Consider the following 16879-nt stretch of genomic DNA (forward strand, 5'->3'; position numbering starts at 1 on the left):
CATAGCAGTCCATACAATCCTTTTCATCACAATAAAGTGTCCAGACATGACTTGGAGCTTGATATAAGACTATTTGTAGCTACAATAGACTTAAAAAGTATAAAGAAACCAAATTTAGAAGGTCATGTAATTGAACAGAGAGAGAAAGAGAGGGGAGGTTCATACTGAGAATTTTTTAAGCTTGCTTTTTGAGTAGAGCAATTTAGATAATGAAATTCATAGCAAAGAATCAATTGTGTTCAACTTTCTCACTTGTAGAATAATACATGGATCAAGAAAAGAAATAGCTCTAGATGACTTCTCGAAGGAGTTGCAATTGTACACAAAAGTCGTCGGAATTTCATGATGGTATTCTTGTACTTTCCTCTTTTTCTTTTCTGAGTATGACTACAGAGTCTCTAGGTACTGGCGGTTTATCTGTTGAACAACAAAAACGGATTGCTGAAATACAGTCTCGAGCAGCCACACAGTCTCTAAAAGAATCATCTCAACGTTTCTCTACCGATCGCGTTGAATCCACACTTTATGTGGGTGAACTTGCTCCTGAGGCTGATGACGCTGTATTAAAGCAACACTTCAAAAACGCTAAGAGTGTCCATGTATGTCGTGATCGTGTCTCTCAACAAAGTTTGGGTTATGCTTATATCAATTTCTATCGTTCAGAAGACTGTAAGTTGAACTCTCTCTATTTTTTTTAATTTTTTCTTTAAAAGGCATCCATACACTGAAAACAATGAATTATTCTTTGATTTTGGGTAAGCCTTGTCGTCTCATGGCTCCTGAGCGTGATCCAACCAAGAGAGCAACTGTGGGTTGTGGTAATATCATTGTCAAGAATCTACCACCCTCTGTTGACGACAAAGCACTCTATGATACTTTCTCTCAATGGGGTAATGTGATCTCTTGTCGAATGATCAAAAATCCAAATGCTACTCGAGCCTATGGCTATGTAAATTATGACACAGTCAATGCAGCTGAAAGAGCCATTCAGACTGTGCATGGTGCTATTTTGTTTGGCAGAGAAATGTAAGCTTTTGTATTGTACATCCTATTGTTAAGTAACTTTAGACAAGCAAGCCACCAAATACCTAAATCAGAAAGAGAATCAGCCGAGGATCCATCCAAGCAACAACAACAACAACAACAGCAGCAGCAACAACAACAACAACAACAGCAACAGCGGTTCACGAATATTTATGTAAAGAACATTGCATTGGATGTCACAGAAGATGAATTACGTGACTTATTTGCACCCTTTGGCCGAGTTTCTTCTCTTTTAATTCAGCGTGATGATCAACAGCATTCCAAAGGATTTGGGTTTGTCAATTTCGAACAGCCCGAGTATGCTGAACAAGCTGTCAATCAATTGCACGATCAAGAATTTCACGGCAAAAAACTATTTGTGTCTCGAGCACAAAAGAAAGCAGAACGAGAAGACGAATTAAGACGCCATTATGAGTACCAACCTCGTATAGAAAAGTCCACTAAATACCAAGGCATTAATTTATACGTCAAGAATTTATCGGATCAAGTAGATGACGATCTGTTGCGCAAAGAGTTTTCTGTATTTGGACAAATCACGAGTGCCAAAGTAATGCGGGACGAAAGAACCGGTCTCTCTAAAGGATTTGGGTTTGTCTGCTTTACTTTGCCAGAGGAAGCCACTGAAGCAGTGATCAAGATGAATGGACACAAGCTATTGAACAAGGAAATCTATGTTGCTTTAGCACAGCGTAAAGAAGACAGACGTACTTTACTTGAAGCACAAATGACACCCAAGGCTGAGCCTATCAAATCAAACCAGATGACATTGGCTACTTTAGAATCATTCACACCTGAAACACAGCGTCAAATGTTGGGCGAACGTATTTATGCCAATATGTAAATGACTCTCTTTTCAGCCTCATTTCTCATTCCCTCCCCTTTTTTGATTAGATCAGAGATATTTCCTCGAGAAGCAGGTAAATTGACTGGCAAGTTGCTCGATTCAGACAAAGCAGAGCTTATTTTTCTAGTCAATAATCCAAAACAGTTAGTAGAAAAAGCAAATGAAGCTGCTTATGCCCTTAAAGAACATCATTCGTCATTGCAATCGAACCAATAAACTTGCATGAATCTTATTGTGACTATTGTTTTTTCATGATTGTTATAAAAAAAGACAATGAACTGTTCCTTTTTACTTTTCTCTTCTTTAAACATGTCACAACAACCTACTGTCTATACCAAAGAGCCTACAAAGCAATATATACCTATTTGTTTGCCAGCCAAAGAACCCAAGACGTCTATCACTCACCCTATCAAGTAAGCTAATGAATACATATGCTGTTGATGGTAACAATGCTTAGTATAAGCTGGATTATTCCTTCAGACGTACTTGGGTTTTTGTCAGTATCTAATTTTCCGAACGATCTTGATTTGCTTGATTTCCTGGATCCTATTGTCAGAGAAGATTATATCAAATGTATACAACAACAAGTACAAGGTCAGAAATTAAGAGGCAATCTTTGCCTAAGTTCTTGTCCAGGCAAGAAAGTGAGGCTGACCGGACCTATTCGAGGTAGAGCAGCGATCAATCGAGATTTGGATCTTGATTTTAAACGAATGAAAAGCTTTGGTATCACCATGGTTGTCTGGTAAAAATAAATGTGTTGTATTTATGTGTATTTATTGCTATCTGTAGTTGCCTAGACGACAAGGAATTGGAATTATTAGGTGCTCCATGGCCAGACTATGAACGAACAGCCAAAACCCATGATTTCAAGATACTTAGATTGCCTATGCTTGAAGGTGGCTGTCCAAAAACCTTATCTGAAGTCCATAATGTGGTGAAAAAAGTCAATGTAGAAATCAGTCAGGGACATCATGTCTTGGCGCATTGCAGAGGAGGTATGGACAAGAATGTTTGTGATTTTAATATTAACTGGCTTATCCAGGTGTAGGAAGGGCAGGCCTGTTTGCAGGATGTTGGTTATTAGAAAACTTATTGTGTAAATCAGTGGAAAGAACAGTGAGCCTACTTCGAGAGAGACGAAGTGCGAAAGCGATTGAAACTTATGCACAAGCAGAATACTTAATTCGATATGCCATGGCATTAAACCAAAGGTTAGGCAGATCCTATACACCAACTACACAGCCAGTATCAATTCATGAATTACAGTATGAAGCAGCATCAGGATCTCCTTCATTACCTTTTATAGCAAAACTAGAACACCTTATACTTATGAACCCAACCCTATTGCAACAACAACACTACTATCCTCCAGTCCCTACACATACTGCTTCTGCACCTGCTGAACTCTATGTGCCACGATAATCTCAATAATAAAGAGAAAAAAATATATTTATACACTGTGTTGGATATGATTGGTTAGAATTATCTGATTTAGAATCGCTTCATTCTATTCTTTTGGTCATAGAAACGGTAACCAACGAAAAGGACACCTACGAGACCAGCAGCCAAGAACATCTTGAACATGACAGAAAGGATACCACCAGAACTAGATGATTTGGCAGGACGAGGAGGTTGGGGAGCACTTTCCAAGACAGCAGGAGGAATTGACTTGGTGGTCACTGAAATAATGTCATGGTTGTCTGTTACTTCACCAGTGTGAGCACTGAAACCGAGGTAAATTTGTTCAGGAAGAGCAACACCGTGCTTCTTGAAGCACAAGTCCCATTGATCATCTTGACGCCACATTAATTCCAATGTAATAAAGTTGTTCTTGTGATAAGTGAAACGAGCACGGGTAGGGAATCCTTTGCCTCTGAAATCAGCCTATGTTTATTATGAGTTGTCATGAAGGATAGTCTTGTTCATATTTACCTCACAACCAGCAAGTTCAGTATCACTACCATCTTTGTCATTGTTGTAAGACTTCATACCATCACCGAGCATAGCCATGACATAGGGGAAAGTATGGCGCTATAAAGAAGATAAGTACAGATCTCTATATCACATGGTACCGAGCTTACATGAGCTCTTTCATTATCATAAGTGTCAAAAAAGATACCGAGACCTTGGAAATGATCAGCAGCACCGAAAACAGGACCTTCTGTCATTCTTTGTTTGGTGAGCCACACTAGTGCAGAACATTAGAGAATGCGACAAAAATCGTTTGTACTTACTAGCAAAACCGTCACCATAAAGGTGTCCAGAACTACCATCTACTTTGTACTCGAATTCAATTTGGAAATGATCACCAATCAAAGGCTATCAAAAAGCATCAGATACATGTTTACAGTCTATGGTGTTATGCCTACCAAGCGAGACCACAAATAACCAAGTTGAGATTGCTTTGTTGAAGTTAAACGAATTTGGTGATTGGTATTAATGATTGTATTACCACCAAAATCAAACCATCTATTCTGGAGTTCATCATCTAATACATATTAATGCAAAGAAAGATAAAATGAAGCTGATATATATACCAATGTAAGGCATGGAAATAGAGTGTGTTCGCATAGAAGCAGTTCCTTGAGCAAGTACGGCTGTACATGCTGCAAGCACACTGGACAGCACTAGGAAAACAGAGCGCATCTTTAGAGAATAAACAAGAAGAAAAGAAGAAAAAAAGGAGAAAAGGCGCGTTTTCTGATTTATAAATGGAGTTTAAATAATTTATGAGTTGCACACCCAACCAGAGATTGCTACGGGGTTTACTTTAAATGCCATTTCTCGGTCTGTCCATTAAACGATCCACAAGTTCCTGTTGAATCTTTGCTTGTTTCTTGGTTTCTTCCAATGAACCAAGGCTTCGAAGATCATTGACAATATCCTTTGTTTTACCAAAGTAGACTTCTTGTAATGAATTACGCATCTTTAGTTCCATGTCTTCAACCATACGACCAATGTTGGTGATATGAGCAGCAGGGTCATCCACAGGGAAATCTTGTTCAATCTGTCTTGTCATACTACCACTCAAATTCAAGTTACCAAGGCCTTGGTTATTTGTAATCATGTAGAGCATGACAGTAGAAGTAAGCTTATATTGTGCATTACGACCACGCTCTTGCACTTCGAAGACATGGATAGAATCCCATGCTCCCTTCATACGTCTAGCACCATCGCTCACTTTGGTATGCATTGTCAGTCAACACAGAAAATAAAGCTGTAATTTTACCTTTTTTAATTAACACAACCACAGCAAATTTATCATCAATTTCAAATGCATAAACAGATGAAACACCGCCTTCATAATACATTTCGCGATAGGTATCAAATGCTTCATTGGCTGCTATTTCAAGTTTACGAAGCGTAGGGGAAGGAATAGCACCATCAGGTAACTCAGGCTCATATTCGTTACTCCAAGGGGATCTATGTTACGTAAATACATAGATGTTTGGATACACTTTATTACCTATAAGAGTCGCCGTCTCGATTATAGTCACATACAAGATAGTCCCGACCTGTCTTTGAGCAACGCTTTACTTTAAGAGGTTGGTCAATAGCAGACAAGAGTTCATCTGCCAAGTCTGGGTGTACCAACTCAAATAGTTTAGCCAAGTTTTCCTCTACATTTTGAGGTGGCAAACGACGCATCAAATCTAAAGCACAATCAAACTGGTCACTCTATAAAAGACAAGATGAACAAGACGTGTCTTTTTGTTTTGTTTGCTTACCATCTTGTTGAATAGAAAAAGAAAAAAAGAAGAAATCCTGTGTTTAATTATTGAATTTCAGCCAACTTGCTATTAACAAAGTAGTACTAGATTTCTTTTTTCTGTATATACACTGGCTCCCTTGTTACTTACAAAAAGAAAAGGCAGAAAGACAAAAGAAGAACATCAGACAGAGTTTGATTTGCAAAATGAACTTGGTTTGGCTTACCTTATATTTTGAGTCAGATACAAAAGTGTAAATAAGGAAGTAGGACTGTTTTGCAACATGCAAGATGTCTATCTCCAGTCACATTTCATTCGCATATTCATAACTAATAATAATAAACACATCTTCTTTGTCTTATCCGATTATAAAAGCCTTTGGTGAAATACTTTGGATTAAAGTAGCCGAGATCGGTAACAGACTGCTCATTCCTCATATACCGAGGATCAGCTCCCAAAACAACGCGATCAAGTACATATCTGAAGTCATCATCAAACCGCATAGTTTCAAATCCGAGATGTTGAATCGCAAAGCAGCTAGTATTGCTAGTCAATCACTTGCTGCAGGCTTTGTTTTGAAGGATTTCATCTAAACAAACAGGGTGTGTTGTTCGAAGTCTACAATGACTGGGATCACCATTAGAGAACGTACGTTTTTGGGCACTCCTACCAGGGAAAGTACGGCCAAGAGCTTTGTGCATGTCGCTCTCATTCTGCTTCATATCCCTACACGTAAGGAATTGTTGACAGGGCTACAAGAAGCGCTTAGGCATTATGGCACAGTTTACCAGATCAAAAAGGTCGCATGCGAAGGCTTCTTTGATGAAAAGCTTAATTTATCTAAAAATCACTCATTCGCAACTTCACTACCTCCCTTATGCTTGGACTGGCCATAGTCTTTTGGCTGTCAATCTATTGACGTCCAAATCATCCATTGGCCCAGGACCTTGTCGCTTCAATACAACTCTACTACTCAACAAACACTATACGGAAGCTGTCTAATATTGTCTGCAAACATTCACCCCGGGGCATACATAAGGAAAACGAAGCAGTAAGGGCTTCTTTCGAGTTTTCAAGTTTCGCCAAACAAAGCAAGCAATTACATGTCTACAAAAATCCGATAGTGGTGCAATAGTTGACGACATCGAGGATACACTACAAGAGGCTCATCACTTCTATTCCTTCTTGTATACGCTGAACCCAATAGACTACAATGCAGTTACTCACTGGTTCAATCTACTCCCAGCGACAGTACTCTTTCTGCCATTGACCAAGAGTTACTCATGGAGCCACCAACGATAGGCGAGCTGGTGACTATTATCAGACACAGTCCTATGTCTAAAAACCCAGGATTAAATGGTCTACCATTCAAAGTGTACAAATATCTTCTATTGGCTATCATACAGGATGCCGTTCATCGATCTTTTCCATCCTCTTGGCAACATACAGGACTGATATTGCTATTCAAATAAGGAGATCCTACTTTAATGAAGAATTGGCGACCTTTATCACTGATAAACGTGGATGCAAAGATTTTCACTAAGCTAATGGCTAAATCCATATCAAACTGGTTTTCTTCCTGGCCGACTCATCTCAGATAATGGCTGGATCAGCTATGTACTCATAGGCGAACCTAACAAGAGAGACAGCCTCTGTTCATATGTTGAAAGAGAAATAATGAAGCTCATAAAAGCTAGTGGTTACGGCCTGCTTCTTCCTGAAGAAACAGATGGTGAAGTTGAATTGAATGTAAATGCTGAATAAGTCCCTCTGTTTTTAATATTCTATTGCTTTAAAATCTCGTTTTCGTGCTGCATTATTGATGTGAAAGCGTATACTATCAAATAAAAGTTTGCTAAATTGCTTTTTAGCCAAAAAGAAACTTATAAAACTACAGGCATCACTATCAACTGATGAGACAGCACAAGAAAAAGTAACAATAGTTAAACCATGGTCCTTATCTACCACCACAAATCAAAGGCTTTGTTAGTACAAGGATGACACTCAAGTCTCTTACAGTTGAGCTGAATTAGTGAAGTATAAGCTTTCAATTCCTTCACTTATTAAAAAAAGTTTGTCACCTTTCAGCCAGATTCAGTTCCTCAGCGAGTATTGATCAAATATGGTATCTTCCTTGAAATCAAAAGGCGAAGCCAAGTCATTGAAATTTAGATCTCAGACCGAGGTCGTAAGACAATTCGCTATCAGACCAATGGCACACATTTTTGATCCATTGTACTATAGAAAGAGAATTTCGATAGTTGCAGACGATAGCAATTGGGTTTATTGAGTCAAGTGGTGTCTAAAAGACCAACCAATAAGGCTATAAGACGCACTAATCTTCGTTTGATTTCATATATTCACAAACAGTTAAATGAAACAAAAGACAATCGAAAAATTAAAGCAATAGTTGCCTTACATCTATATTGTTATTCTATGACTTTAGCTTGAAGATGCACTGCTCTTTATGACTAAAGGCTGTCTTCTAAGAGCAACCTTTAGGAAAAATTTATTCAACCAACCATGGTGTGTGATTGGCCTATTTGTGTTTTAAAAGACAGTTGAGACTGCCCACAATATTTTTTTGTGGCTTAGTATCAATAAAAAAAAATTTGCTGCAAACAAGCTCTGGTTTCTTCCTCTTTCCTTTTACACAAATACACAATGGAGAACTCTGAAGGCCAAGTCATCGATCTTTACATTCCTCGCAAGTGGTAAATATTGCTCTCGACAAAAACAATACGATATTTACTTGTTCTTTAGCTCTGCCACCAACCGTCTTATCACTGCCAAGGACCACGCCTCTGTCCAAATCAACATTGCTGATGTTGATGCTGAAGGTCGTGCCCAAAACACCTTCTCCACCTATGCTTTCTGTGGTTTCCTCCGTAAGGAAGCTGAATCTGACGATGCCCTTAACCGTCTCTCCCAAGAAGATGGCTGTAAGTATTTCAAAAAGTATTGTATGTATCTTATTGACCACCTTTATAGACTTGAAGAACGTCTTCTCTTACCAACAATAAATTCATAAGAGCATGTCTCTTGTCGTTGTGTGTAGTTTTTATTGATTTAATAAAAATGCAAGGTACAATTATCTATTGCTGTTGTCTATTCGTGAGTTGTAAGAGGGACAGAGATAATAAAAATCGAGCTGTTTACTTTTTCTTATTTCAAAAGTCAACTGAGGGGAAGGGAGGAAGAGGGAGGGGTTTTTCACAATGAAATCCTCCTTCAAAAGAGGCTTAGTAGGGATTTTCTTTGTAAGAAGAAATGAAAACCAAACGAGTTTTCATATTCTCTCTCTTTCTCCTTCTTCCCTGCTAAGCATGTTATAGAAAGAGAGTGTCTTTTCTCTTCTTTTTCTTTTCTTTTTCTTTTTTATTGCTTTTACTTTTCGAATGAGGCATTACTTGAAGCAAAGTCTATTGCTTCTCTTTTTTCATACACTTGTCTTGGGTGAACAACAATGCCTTTCACTCAGTGAATCACATGTCTGTCGAATGTATCATTCAGCCTATATTAGTATACAAGACCCTGATTTAGTTGCATTTCCATGGCTTACGAATGTATCCTCTATAGCCAGTTTTGATCAACAATTGATGAGCTATATTGATTCACCTGCCTTTTGGCATATCGAATTTGGCTGTCAATCCAGTATAGAACACAGAGCTCGTTATGCTATCACAGTAACCTGTGCGACCATTGTGTTTCATGCTCAACAGATATGCCATTCTCCTCAACAAAATAGAACCATGCTCCCATTATGTCGTTCAACTTGTGAATTATTCAGTGATTCTGTACAGTCTATTGTCAATTCAGCCCTTTTAGAAGACGACTGCAGTCAGGAGATATTCAGTAAAAATTACGAGCAATTAGAAGAACACTGTGGGTCGAATGACAATATGAGTCGCCTTAGCCCAAGTGGGTGTATCTCAGGATCTGACTTTGAGCCTGATTTATGTGGTAGGCTTCCCTATTACCTATATATATGTGTGTTGTCTATTGACAGTCATCTAGGTTTTGGTGATAATAAGGATGCTTTATGTTATTACTGTAACACACAGGATCCTATGCTTCCTTGCTGTCAAGAGCAGCACTGTATCAAATCAGACTCGACTGTTCCTGTGATAGCCATTGTCCTTGGCAGTGTAGGTGGGTTGATATTAGGCGCCTTTATCCTCTTCTGTGTCATTCGAAAACGACAAAAGACAAAGAGACGATCCACTCATCCAAAGGAGGCATTTAAAGTATCCAAAGAATATTTAGAACCTGAACCCTCATTAGAATTAACACCTATAAGAAGAAGAACAACAACAACAATGATACCCTCATTACCTACAGAACAAGTATTGTTAGCAGAAGAAACATGGATAGAAAACACAAGACATGTATATCCTATAGAAGATGAAGATTATACAGAAATTTCACCAGATATTCCTATTGACTATGAAGTAGAAGGGGTTAAGGAACATGTCTTTAAAGTAGACTCTTTAGGACAGCAGTTTGTCCGAGTGAACCATTCAAGAGAAGCACCACAAAAGCCAGATGAACTTGAATTAATACAAAACGATATTATCCGTATGTATTGTTATTTTGACGATGGTTGGGGTTTAGGTAAAGTCATGTTGAAATAAAAAAATAATACTTACACATACAATAGGTGATAACCTAGGCTCTGGTCTACGAGGTCTGTTTCCGCTCTTATGTGTTGTTAATTTGACAGCAGCAGAGATACAAGAATTATTATATATAAACGATCTTGCTCAAGTACCCGAAGAGGAAACATGCGCTACTTCTTCTGTTCGGTATTTCTCTACAGGCGTCCAGTATGATCTTAATCCAACAGCTACAATTCGATTACAGACATTGAGAAGAACACTGTCTTCCCGAGAAAACAAGTCAATGACTGCAAATCAAGAAATAAATAACTTTCATTATCTTATGGCAGAAGCAACAGCAGTACATAATGAAATCAGTCTATCAACACTACCTTCTCTTCCGCAAAGAAGCGCTTCCATGCATGCTAAAATTCGACCTCGACAGCCTATCAAACAACTCTTGGAAGATAGTTCGTGTACAGATAGTGTCACTGTTGTCACATCAAATAGTACAACACCTTTACAGAATGCTTAGTTATAATAAACATTGTAGCTCCGTCTCTCTCTCTCTCTCTCTCTCTCTCTCTTTTTTTTCTCAATTTTTTTTTTCTCTGTTGACATTATGAAGGACATTGTCACCAACACGAATCCCACCATGAGTAGAAAAGAGTTTTATGCTGACTTGTTAGAACAAGTCAAGTGTATTTGTGAGGACCAGTCTTTTTGGGTAAGAACAACCATATCCATAGAGCGCCTTCACTCACCGCAACTAAGGTCACTAACCTTTCAAATGCTTCGACTGTCATTTACCATGGCTTGATCTCGTTGGAGCACTTTCAAAAGAAGCCTATCAACTGGTGTGGCTTCTATATCACTGATCCTAAGAATGACAAGCAATTAATTCTCGGTCCTTTTCAAGGCAAGGTAAGAAGGACAGACAAAATAAACAAAGGTCATTGAGTATAGACTAGGTTGCTTGTACATTGATTCCATTCGGTAAAGGTGTCTGTGGCACTGCTGCCAGCACAAAAGAATCTCAGCTTGTACGTGATGTGCACGAATTTCCTGGTCATATTGCCTGTGATTCAGCTTCTAATTCTGAAGTTGTGATTCCCATGATCAAAGACAATGTAAGATTTTTAATCTATCAACTTTAAAAAGAAAGCAAGGAGAAGCTTACTTTTTTTTTAATCTTTACAGTGTGTTCTTGGTGTCCTTGATATTGATTGTGAAAAAGTAGAAGGTTTTACTGAAGAAGACAAAGAGGGATTAGAAGCCATTGCTGCTGCTATTGTTCAAAGTTGTGAGTGGCCTTGATTGTTGGATAAAGAGTAAGCTCCCCTCCTTTTTTCTAAAGATAATGGTCCTCCTTTCTTTTTCTAATACATGAACTGAATAAATTGTATTCAAATATCAACTGTACTAAATATACACCTTTTTTTTTATTTTGCTCCTTGATAACTATCTATTATTGTTTGGACCGATATCTTCCCTCTCTTTTTTCTTCTTGTTTATTCACTTTCTTTCATTGTTGTTGAATAAAGTATAAATTGCCCTTTTTATTTTATTCTGTAAAGGTCAAGATGGCATCTTTATCTGAAGTGACATTGAATCATTCTTTACAAAAAGAGAAACAAGTAAGGCTAGGTTCTACAAGAATATTAGACTTACCCATATTGTAGGCTTATATATATATCCATCATGATAAAGCATGTCATTATACGAATACGCTCTCTATCACAAAAGAAGACTCGCTTGTCGAATCTATCCCCTCCCTTTATGAATCAGACAAAAAAGAGGAAGAGGAAGAGGAGGAAGACACAGAAGACGAGGAATACAATGAACCTTACAAGGGCAACATTTCTTATCTTATTCAACCGTATTCTCCACAGTTGAACTTTAATCTAGACGCTTCAGAAGCAACAACAGCAACAACACGATCTCGTTTTAAAAGTGCTTTTCAACGACTTAGAGGCATCGCTATGCATAGCAGTAACATGAACAATATTGCACCTAGCAATCCCAAATCATGTCAGATATCTTTATCGCTGGCCGATAAAATTAAGTCCAAACTCAAGTCCAAAGAGCATCCCTTTATGCCTCGTTCATCTTCGCTTTCGTCTATCACCTGTCGACTCAAAAAGAAATGTGCGGATATACCTAAATCTTTTTCTTCTCATCATTTGAGCTTTCCTTTACGTTCTATCAACAACAAAACTCAAGGTGACAAAAGGGCCGTTCAGTTTGCTAAATCGGTCACTACGACGGAGACTTATTCTAAACTAGAATATGATCGAGAATCAGATCCAGATGCTGTCTGTACAAGATTGACGCCTATATTAGCACAACAGATCAAGGAAGAATTGAACGCATTCAAGTTGTTTGAAATGGAAGTTCATGAGAGCAGTAAAATACATACACATTTCTTTTTTTAAATAAACACATAAGCATTAAAGGGATAAGAATTGTGATTTTTGTTTATTGTGATTTTTTTTTGATAAAAAACAAAAAAAAGCGATTTTTATATATGAGAGAGAGAGAGAGAGAGAGAGAGAAATATATATGTATGTTTTCATAAGTTATCTACAGTTCCAGTATTCATTGAGATTTTGTTTTAAGAAAGAGAGTTAAAGAAAGTATATATGTAAAGATTTGTCTACAAAAGTTCCAGTTCATAAGTATATATGAATAGAGCATAATATATATATATATGTATATATATAAAGGGGGAGAAGGGGATATTATCACACACAGAAGTAATTATATAATAACAGAGCTATTTTCAAATATATGTATATGTATGTATATAAATAAAAAACATATGATTCTTTTAAGAAAGAAAAAAAAAGAAATCACAAGGGAAAGGGAAGGGGTAAGAAAGGAAAGGAAAGCCTTGTTTTTGATAGTGCAAAATAAAACGAAGAGTGTTAACAAGATAGTATATCGGGTGGTTTCTTTAGTTGATTCAAGGAGATGCAATGGTTGGGTTGCACAATAGTATTCTGGTTGCTGATTATCAGTTGGTGTTTCAAACAAAATAATAACAAACAATGAGAAGCTACTAGAAATTCTTCTGGATTGGCAATAGGTCCCTTTTGCAATGGAACTTGAGAGACAACAATAGCAGCAGGCAAAACTTCTTCAGGTTTCTCCGTCGTCTTTTTGGGTTGAACAGGTTCAGTTTTGATCTGCTTTATTTGCTTGGGTGGTTCTAAACTAGCCAAGACAGAAGCATCACCTAGACAGCAATCCGAAGCACTTTTTTTTTTTGTATTCAGAATATCAGTCGAACAGCCTAGATCCAAAAGGACCTTGATCACCGCCTTACGTTTCAAGAAACAAGCCAAATGAAGGGACGAATTGCCCTGACCCCAAATATGATTCACAAACTGCTTGAGTTCAGCGCGTGTGGCATGTGCCTTTAATTGGTGCAAAAGTGTCAAGACCATGGATTCCGAACTCACTAAAAGGGCCAGTTGGAGTGCATTGAGATCCGTAAATGATTTACCAAGGCACAGCATGGATTCCCTTGAAGTCAATCGAACCACTTTGTGTTGCTGAGAAGGAGGATAGAGTGCAGCATCGTTCGTCAGTCTTGAAGTCAAGGCAACACGTACAATATGAACAAGTCGGTCATCCTTGAAGAACTGGACGAGTTCTTTTTTATCGTCGTTTTTGATGAGCGTCTGTAGTGTTCGCCATAACTTTGCTGGAGAGCAACAACTGGACGAATTGCAACCTTTGTGAGGAACACTGGTAGGTTGTCCAGTGTCACGAGCCATAGTGTAGCAAGTGAATGAAGGAAGCAATAGTCAATGTGTTATATATAAAAGAAAAGAGTAATCTTTACAAAGAGAAAGAAAGAGAAAATCAAGAGAGAAATCATGATTTTATATTAGTTGTTTCATTTCTCTATCATAACAAACAAACAAATCAAACTAATCTCCTTAAAGGTCTGTTTAGCATTGTCACTGATCGCATCAAGCTTTATGTGTGACAGTCATTAATGAAATTGTCAAAAAGCTGTTCTGGATGAAATTGATCGATTTTATAGATAAAGTGAGAATGGAAGCGCTTCTAAGCAAACAAATACGATACAACAATAATTGCTTATTTCTTTTAAAGTTTTTAATTAGCAGCATTCTTTAATCTACATGGAAAAAAGACTTGTTTTATTATTATGATTGCTATTACTATAGAAGATATATAAAGAAGAGGGAGAGGGGAGAGGGAGTTTACATATACATAAGTATATGTATATGAGTTGTATATATAGTGAGAATGAGGATGTGTTTCTTCTTTTTTTTTGTGAATTACAAGGGTTTATGTTTTAAGGGGAAAATGAAGCTTGTTTTTTTTTGTTTGTTTTTTGTGTGTGTGTATAGAGATTATATATGCAATTCGTAATAGTAATAAAAAATAATAATAATATTAAAAAAAGAATATGATACAAGGTAAAAAAAAGAAGGTGTGTGTATACTAGAGAATGTATATGTGTGTGTGTGTGGGTGGGTGGGTGTGTATGAGAGATGGATTTTTAGGGGATTTTTCTTTTTTTTTTTTGGGCAAGTTTTTTTTTACAGCTTTTTAGTGTATATACAAAAGGAGAAGGGATTTTATAGAAGGGATTCCCAAAAGGGACCAGAATCAAAAGAGAATTCTGAAAGGTCTTGAGAGCAAATAGAAGATGGTGGTGTATTAGGTGCAAAACGAGGAACTTGATGCGTCAAAAGGTGCATATATTCATCAGCGCTGTTAGCACTAAATTGATATTAGTCTTGGGCAGGATATAAATAATTACTTACAAGTTTTCACAAAGAAAGACATCAGCAGCATTAGGTGCAAACAATTCTTTTTTAACAGAATCAAGGGATTGAAGATAAGCCAAACGAGACAAAATTTCTAAGCTACCAGGATCCAACTCCATCTCAGCATCATCTTCCTTAAAGAAAGGTTCCAATTGTTCACTAGGTGTAGTGACTTCACTATCTTGACTAGTACTAAATCTTGATTCAGAGGCAACATCAGGCCAATCGATGGGTGTCTCTGGTCCAGGTAAGTCAGTAGAATAGCCATCATCATCTTCAATATGAAGAGGAGGAGGAGTTGTAGGCGATAATTTCTCCATGGGTTCGTCTTCCTCTTCATCGTCAGTAGCATTATCATTCTGAGCAGCAGCCAAGCGTTGACTCTTCCATTGAGCAGCATAACGCCAAGTGATAGAACTGAGCAACTTAGCATTCTTTTCATTGGATGAAGAACCAAGTGACAAAAAGCATGAGGGGCAACGGAAGGTTTCATCAAGGGCATCGTCGTTGAGTTCGAGGCACTCCAAGTGTAACCAACGAGAACAATCATCACATTGTACCATTGGACCGAATTCTTCAGAAGGCGTGTCACAGATGCATCGAATGAACTCCTTCTTCTTTTTTAATTGAGGGCGATGTTGGAGAATAGACTTGCGCTTGACACGCATACGTTGATGTTCAGCTCTGTCGTCATCTAGCAACAGTAGTCTTGTTTTGGGTGGTCTACCAGGACGACGACGGTCAAGACGACTAGTATGACGACTCTCTGTATCATCAATTCAAAGTCAGTTAGCCCATATACACAATATATATATATTTTTTTACCATCTTGTTGCCTGCCAGGATGAAGTTCGAAAGCAGCGGGATCATGAACAAGAGATTCAATCAATGTTGCACCTAAACGAGCTGACTGTTCATTCTCTGTTGGTTCAATTGGCTTTGTTTGACTAGAGAGTGTAAGCTGAATAGACTGATCTTGAAGGCTAATATCAGATGTCTCTCCAGAGACAAAAGTCAGGTATTGCTTGAGCAGTTGAAGGTTGCGCAATGAGCTTGGTTTCTTTGCTGGCCAATCAGAACTGGACAGCGTCTTTTGTTCTTCTTTTGGTGTATCAACAAGGCGTTTACTTGCCTTTGATAAGCGTTCCTTGAGCATCTTGGCCATAGAACGAATGTTGTCATGAGTATCACTCTGTGGTTCTTCACTTGTGGATCGTTTTGTTAGTTTGATAATAACAGTTTCCGATTTGCTTTGTTTTGCATTGTTGTTTTTTGACACCTTCTTGATGTGATTCTTCATAGTGCTAAATAATAATAATAAAAAAAAAGAATGTCAAAATTGTGTATCGTTGGACAATGCGAATAACGAATCATTTCTATGGTAACTATGGCAAGAAAGTGCGTGCATGTATACATACAACAACAATCCTTGGGCATAGTCATCATTGTTTGTTTGTTAGATTTTACTCACTTTGATTTCATCTTTTTGTTATGTGGTATGATGTTTTTTTTCTTGCAAGATCTCAGAGACGTGATGAGAAAGTAGTGACTTTTTTTTTGAAGAAACAAATATAAAAAAAAGGCAGAGATAAATAAGAAAAGAAAAAAAAAGAGAGAAGAGAGTGAGAAAGAAAGAGGAAGAGAGAGAGAAAGAGAGAGAGAGAAAGAGAGAGAGAGAAAGAGAAAAGAGAAGAAAAAGAGGGAAAAAAAAAAGAAAAGGTGTTTGTTGGTGTGCGAATAACTTTTTTTGACTGTCCTGTGTATATAAAAATAAAATAAAAATAAAGAGCGATCTTTCTTTTTCTGTGGCCGATTAAAGTTTCGGTAATGCCTCATGTTGTTATCCGATCTGTATTCTCTTTTCACTTACTA

At 37.6% G+C, this 16879-nt stretch overlaps 10 protein-coding genes across 10 annotated transcripts; 6 read left to right on the top strand and 4 right to left on the bottom strand.

The window, feature by feature from the left end:
* Positions 1-383: 383 nt before the first annotated feature.
* On the top strand, positions 384-2189 carry B0P05DRAFT_548975 (uncharacterized protein; the record flags this gene model as incomplete). Its single annotated transcript, XM_051579080.1, has 4 exons — positions 384-669; positions 714-1026; positions 1069-1881; positions 1936-2189. The coding sequence occupies 4 exons, from the start codon at positions 384-386 to the stop codon at positions 2102-2104; spliced, it is 1581 nt and encodes a 526-aa protein (XP_051432988.1). The 3' UTR covers positions 2105-2189.
* Positions 2190-2337: 148 nt separating this feature from the next.
* B0P05DRAFT_473685 (protein-tyrosine phosphatase-like protein) lies at positions 2338-3313 on the top strand (the record flags this gene model as incomplete). The annotated part of the gene is made up of 3 exons (XM_051574746.1): positions 2338-2633; positions 2681-2886; positions 2934-3313. 3 exons carry the CDS (start codon positions 2338-2340, stop codon positions 3311-3313), a joined length of 882 nt encoding a protein of 293 aa, XP_051432989.1.
* On the bottom strand, positions 3238-4698 carry B0P05DRAFT_174779 (legume-like lectin family-domain-containing protein). Its single transcript, XM_051573144.1, has 6 exons — positions 4429-4698; positions 4261-4379; positions 4126-4210; positions 3973-4079; positions 3824-3922; positions 3238-3775 (listed from the first exon to the last, which is right to left on the bottom strand). Exons 1-6 carry the CDS (start codon positions 4535-4537, stop codon positions 3383-3385), a joined length of 912 nt encoding a protein of 303 aa, XP_051432990.1. The 5' UTR covers positions 4538-4698; the 3' UTR covers positions 3238-3382.
* On the bottom strand, positions 4662-5622 carry B0P05DRAFT_573066 (F-actin-capping protein subunit beta; the record flags this gene model as incomplete). The annotated part of the gene is made up of 4 exons (XM_051581480.1): positions 4662-5071; positions 5121-5314; positions 5358-5569; positions 5620-5622. The coding sequence occupies 4 exons, from the start codon at positions 5620-5622 to the stop codon at positions 4662-4664; spliced, it is 819 nt and encodes a 272-aa protein (XP_051432991.1).
* Positions 5623-8205: 2583 nt separating this feature from the next.
* On the top strand, positions 8206-8695 carry B0P05DRAFT_548988 (30S ribosomal protein S21e). Its single transcript, XM_051579081.1, has 3 exons — positions 8206-8315; positions 8365-8543; positions 8593-8695. The coding sequence occupies exons 1-3, from the start codon at positions 8266-8268 to the stop codon at positions 8622-8624; spliced, it is 261 nt and encodes an 86-aa protein (XP_051432992.1). The 5' UTR covers positions 8206-8265; the 3' UTR covers positions 8625-8695.
* A 505-nt stretch (positions 8696-9200) lies between these two features.
* Positions 9201-10235, top strand: B0P05DRAFT_473818 (uncharacterized protein; the record flags this gene model as incomplete). The annotated part of the gene is made up of 2 exons (XM_051574754.1): positions 9201-9753; positions 10012-10235. The coding sequence occupies 2 exons, from the start codon at positions 9201-9203 to the stop codon at positions 10233-10235; spliced, it is 777 nt and encodes a 258-aa protein (XP_051432993.1).
* Positions 10236-10821: 586 nt separating this feature from the next.
* B0P05DRAFT_580282 (GAF domain-like protein) lies at positions 10822-11516 on the top strand (the record flags this gene model as incomplete). Its single annotated transcript, XM_051582006.1, has 4 exons — positions 10822-10926; positions 10974-11123; positions 11171-11329; positions 11400-11516. The coding sequence occupies 4 exons, from the start codon at positions 10822-10824 to the stop codon at positions 11514-11516; spliced, it is 531 nt and encodes a 176-aa protein (XP_051432994.1).
* Positions 11517-11782: 266 nt separating this feature from the next.
* On the top strand, positions 11783-12634 carry B0P05DRAFT_573069 (uncharacterized protein; the record flags this gene model as incomplete). The annotated part of the gene is made up of 2 exons (XM_051581481.1): positions 11783-11836; positions 11882-12634. 2 exons carry the CDS (start codon positions 11783-11785, stop codon positions 12632-12634), a joined length of 807 nt encoding a protein of 268 aa, XP_051432995.1.
* An 18-nt stretch (positions 12635-12652) lies between these two features.
* On the bottom strand, positions 12653-14191 carry B0P05DRAFT_548998 (uncharacterized protein). Its single transcript, XM_051579082.1, has one exon. The coding sequence runs from the start codon at positions 13979-13981 to the stop codon at positions 13127-13129; it is 855 nt and encodes a 284-aa protein (XP_051432996.1). The 5' UTR covers positions 13982-14191; the 3' UTR covers positions 12653-13126.
* A 624-nt stretch (positions 14192-14815) lies between these two features.
* B0P05DRAFT_573071 (uncharacterized protein) lies at positions 14816-16307 on the bottom strand (the record flags this gene model as incomplete). The annotated part of the gene is made up of 3 exons (XM_051581482.1): positions 14816-14960; positions 15005-15773; positions 15833-16307. 3 exons carry the CDS (start codon positions 16305-16307, stop codon positions 14816-14818), a joined length of 1389 nt encoding a protein of 462 aa, XP_051432997.1.
* Positions 16308-16879: the final 572 nt, after the last annotated feature.

This window comes from Gilbertella persicaria (assembly GCF_025201335.1).
Source record: "Gilbertella persicaria strain CBS 190.32 chromosome Unknown B0P05scaffold_30, whole genome shotgun sequence".
Classification (NCBI taxonomy): domain Eukaryota; kingdom Fungi; phylum Mucoromycota; class Mucoromycetes; order Mucorales; family Choanephoraceae; genus Gilbertella; species Gilbertella persicaria.

Bases quoted from the DNA above. Each gene is read 5' to 3' on its own strand.
- B0P05DRAFT_174779 (XM_051573144.1), bottom strand. From the start codon at position 4,537: ATGCGCTCTGTTTTCCTAGTGCTGTCCAGTGTGCTTGCAGCATGTACA. The intron at 4,380-4,428 runs GTATATATATCA...AATATGTATTAG, and splicing joins TATTTCCATGCCTTACATTG to ATGATGAACTCCAGAATAGA. The intron at 4,080-4,125 runs GTAAGTACAAAC...GTTCTGCACTAG, and splicing joins TTATGGTGACGGTTTTGCTA to TGTGGCTCACCAAACAAAGA.
- B0P05DRAFT_548998 (XM_051579082.1), bottom strand. From the start codon at position 13,981: ATGGCTCGTGACACTGGACAACCTACCAGTGTTCCTCACAAAGGTTGC.
- B0P05DRAFT_548988 (XM_051579081.1), top strand. From the start codon at position 8,266: ATGGAGAACTCTGAAGGCCAAGTCATCGATCTTTACATTCCTCGCAAG. The intron at 8,316-8,364 runs GTAAATATTGCT...CTTGTTCTTTAG, and splicing joins CTTTACATTCCTCGCAAGTG to CTCTGCCACCAACCGTCTTA. The intron at 8,544-8,592 runs GTAAGTATTTCA...CCACCTTTATAG, and splicing joins TCTCTCCCAAGAAGATGGCT to ACTTGAAGAACGTCTTCTCT.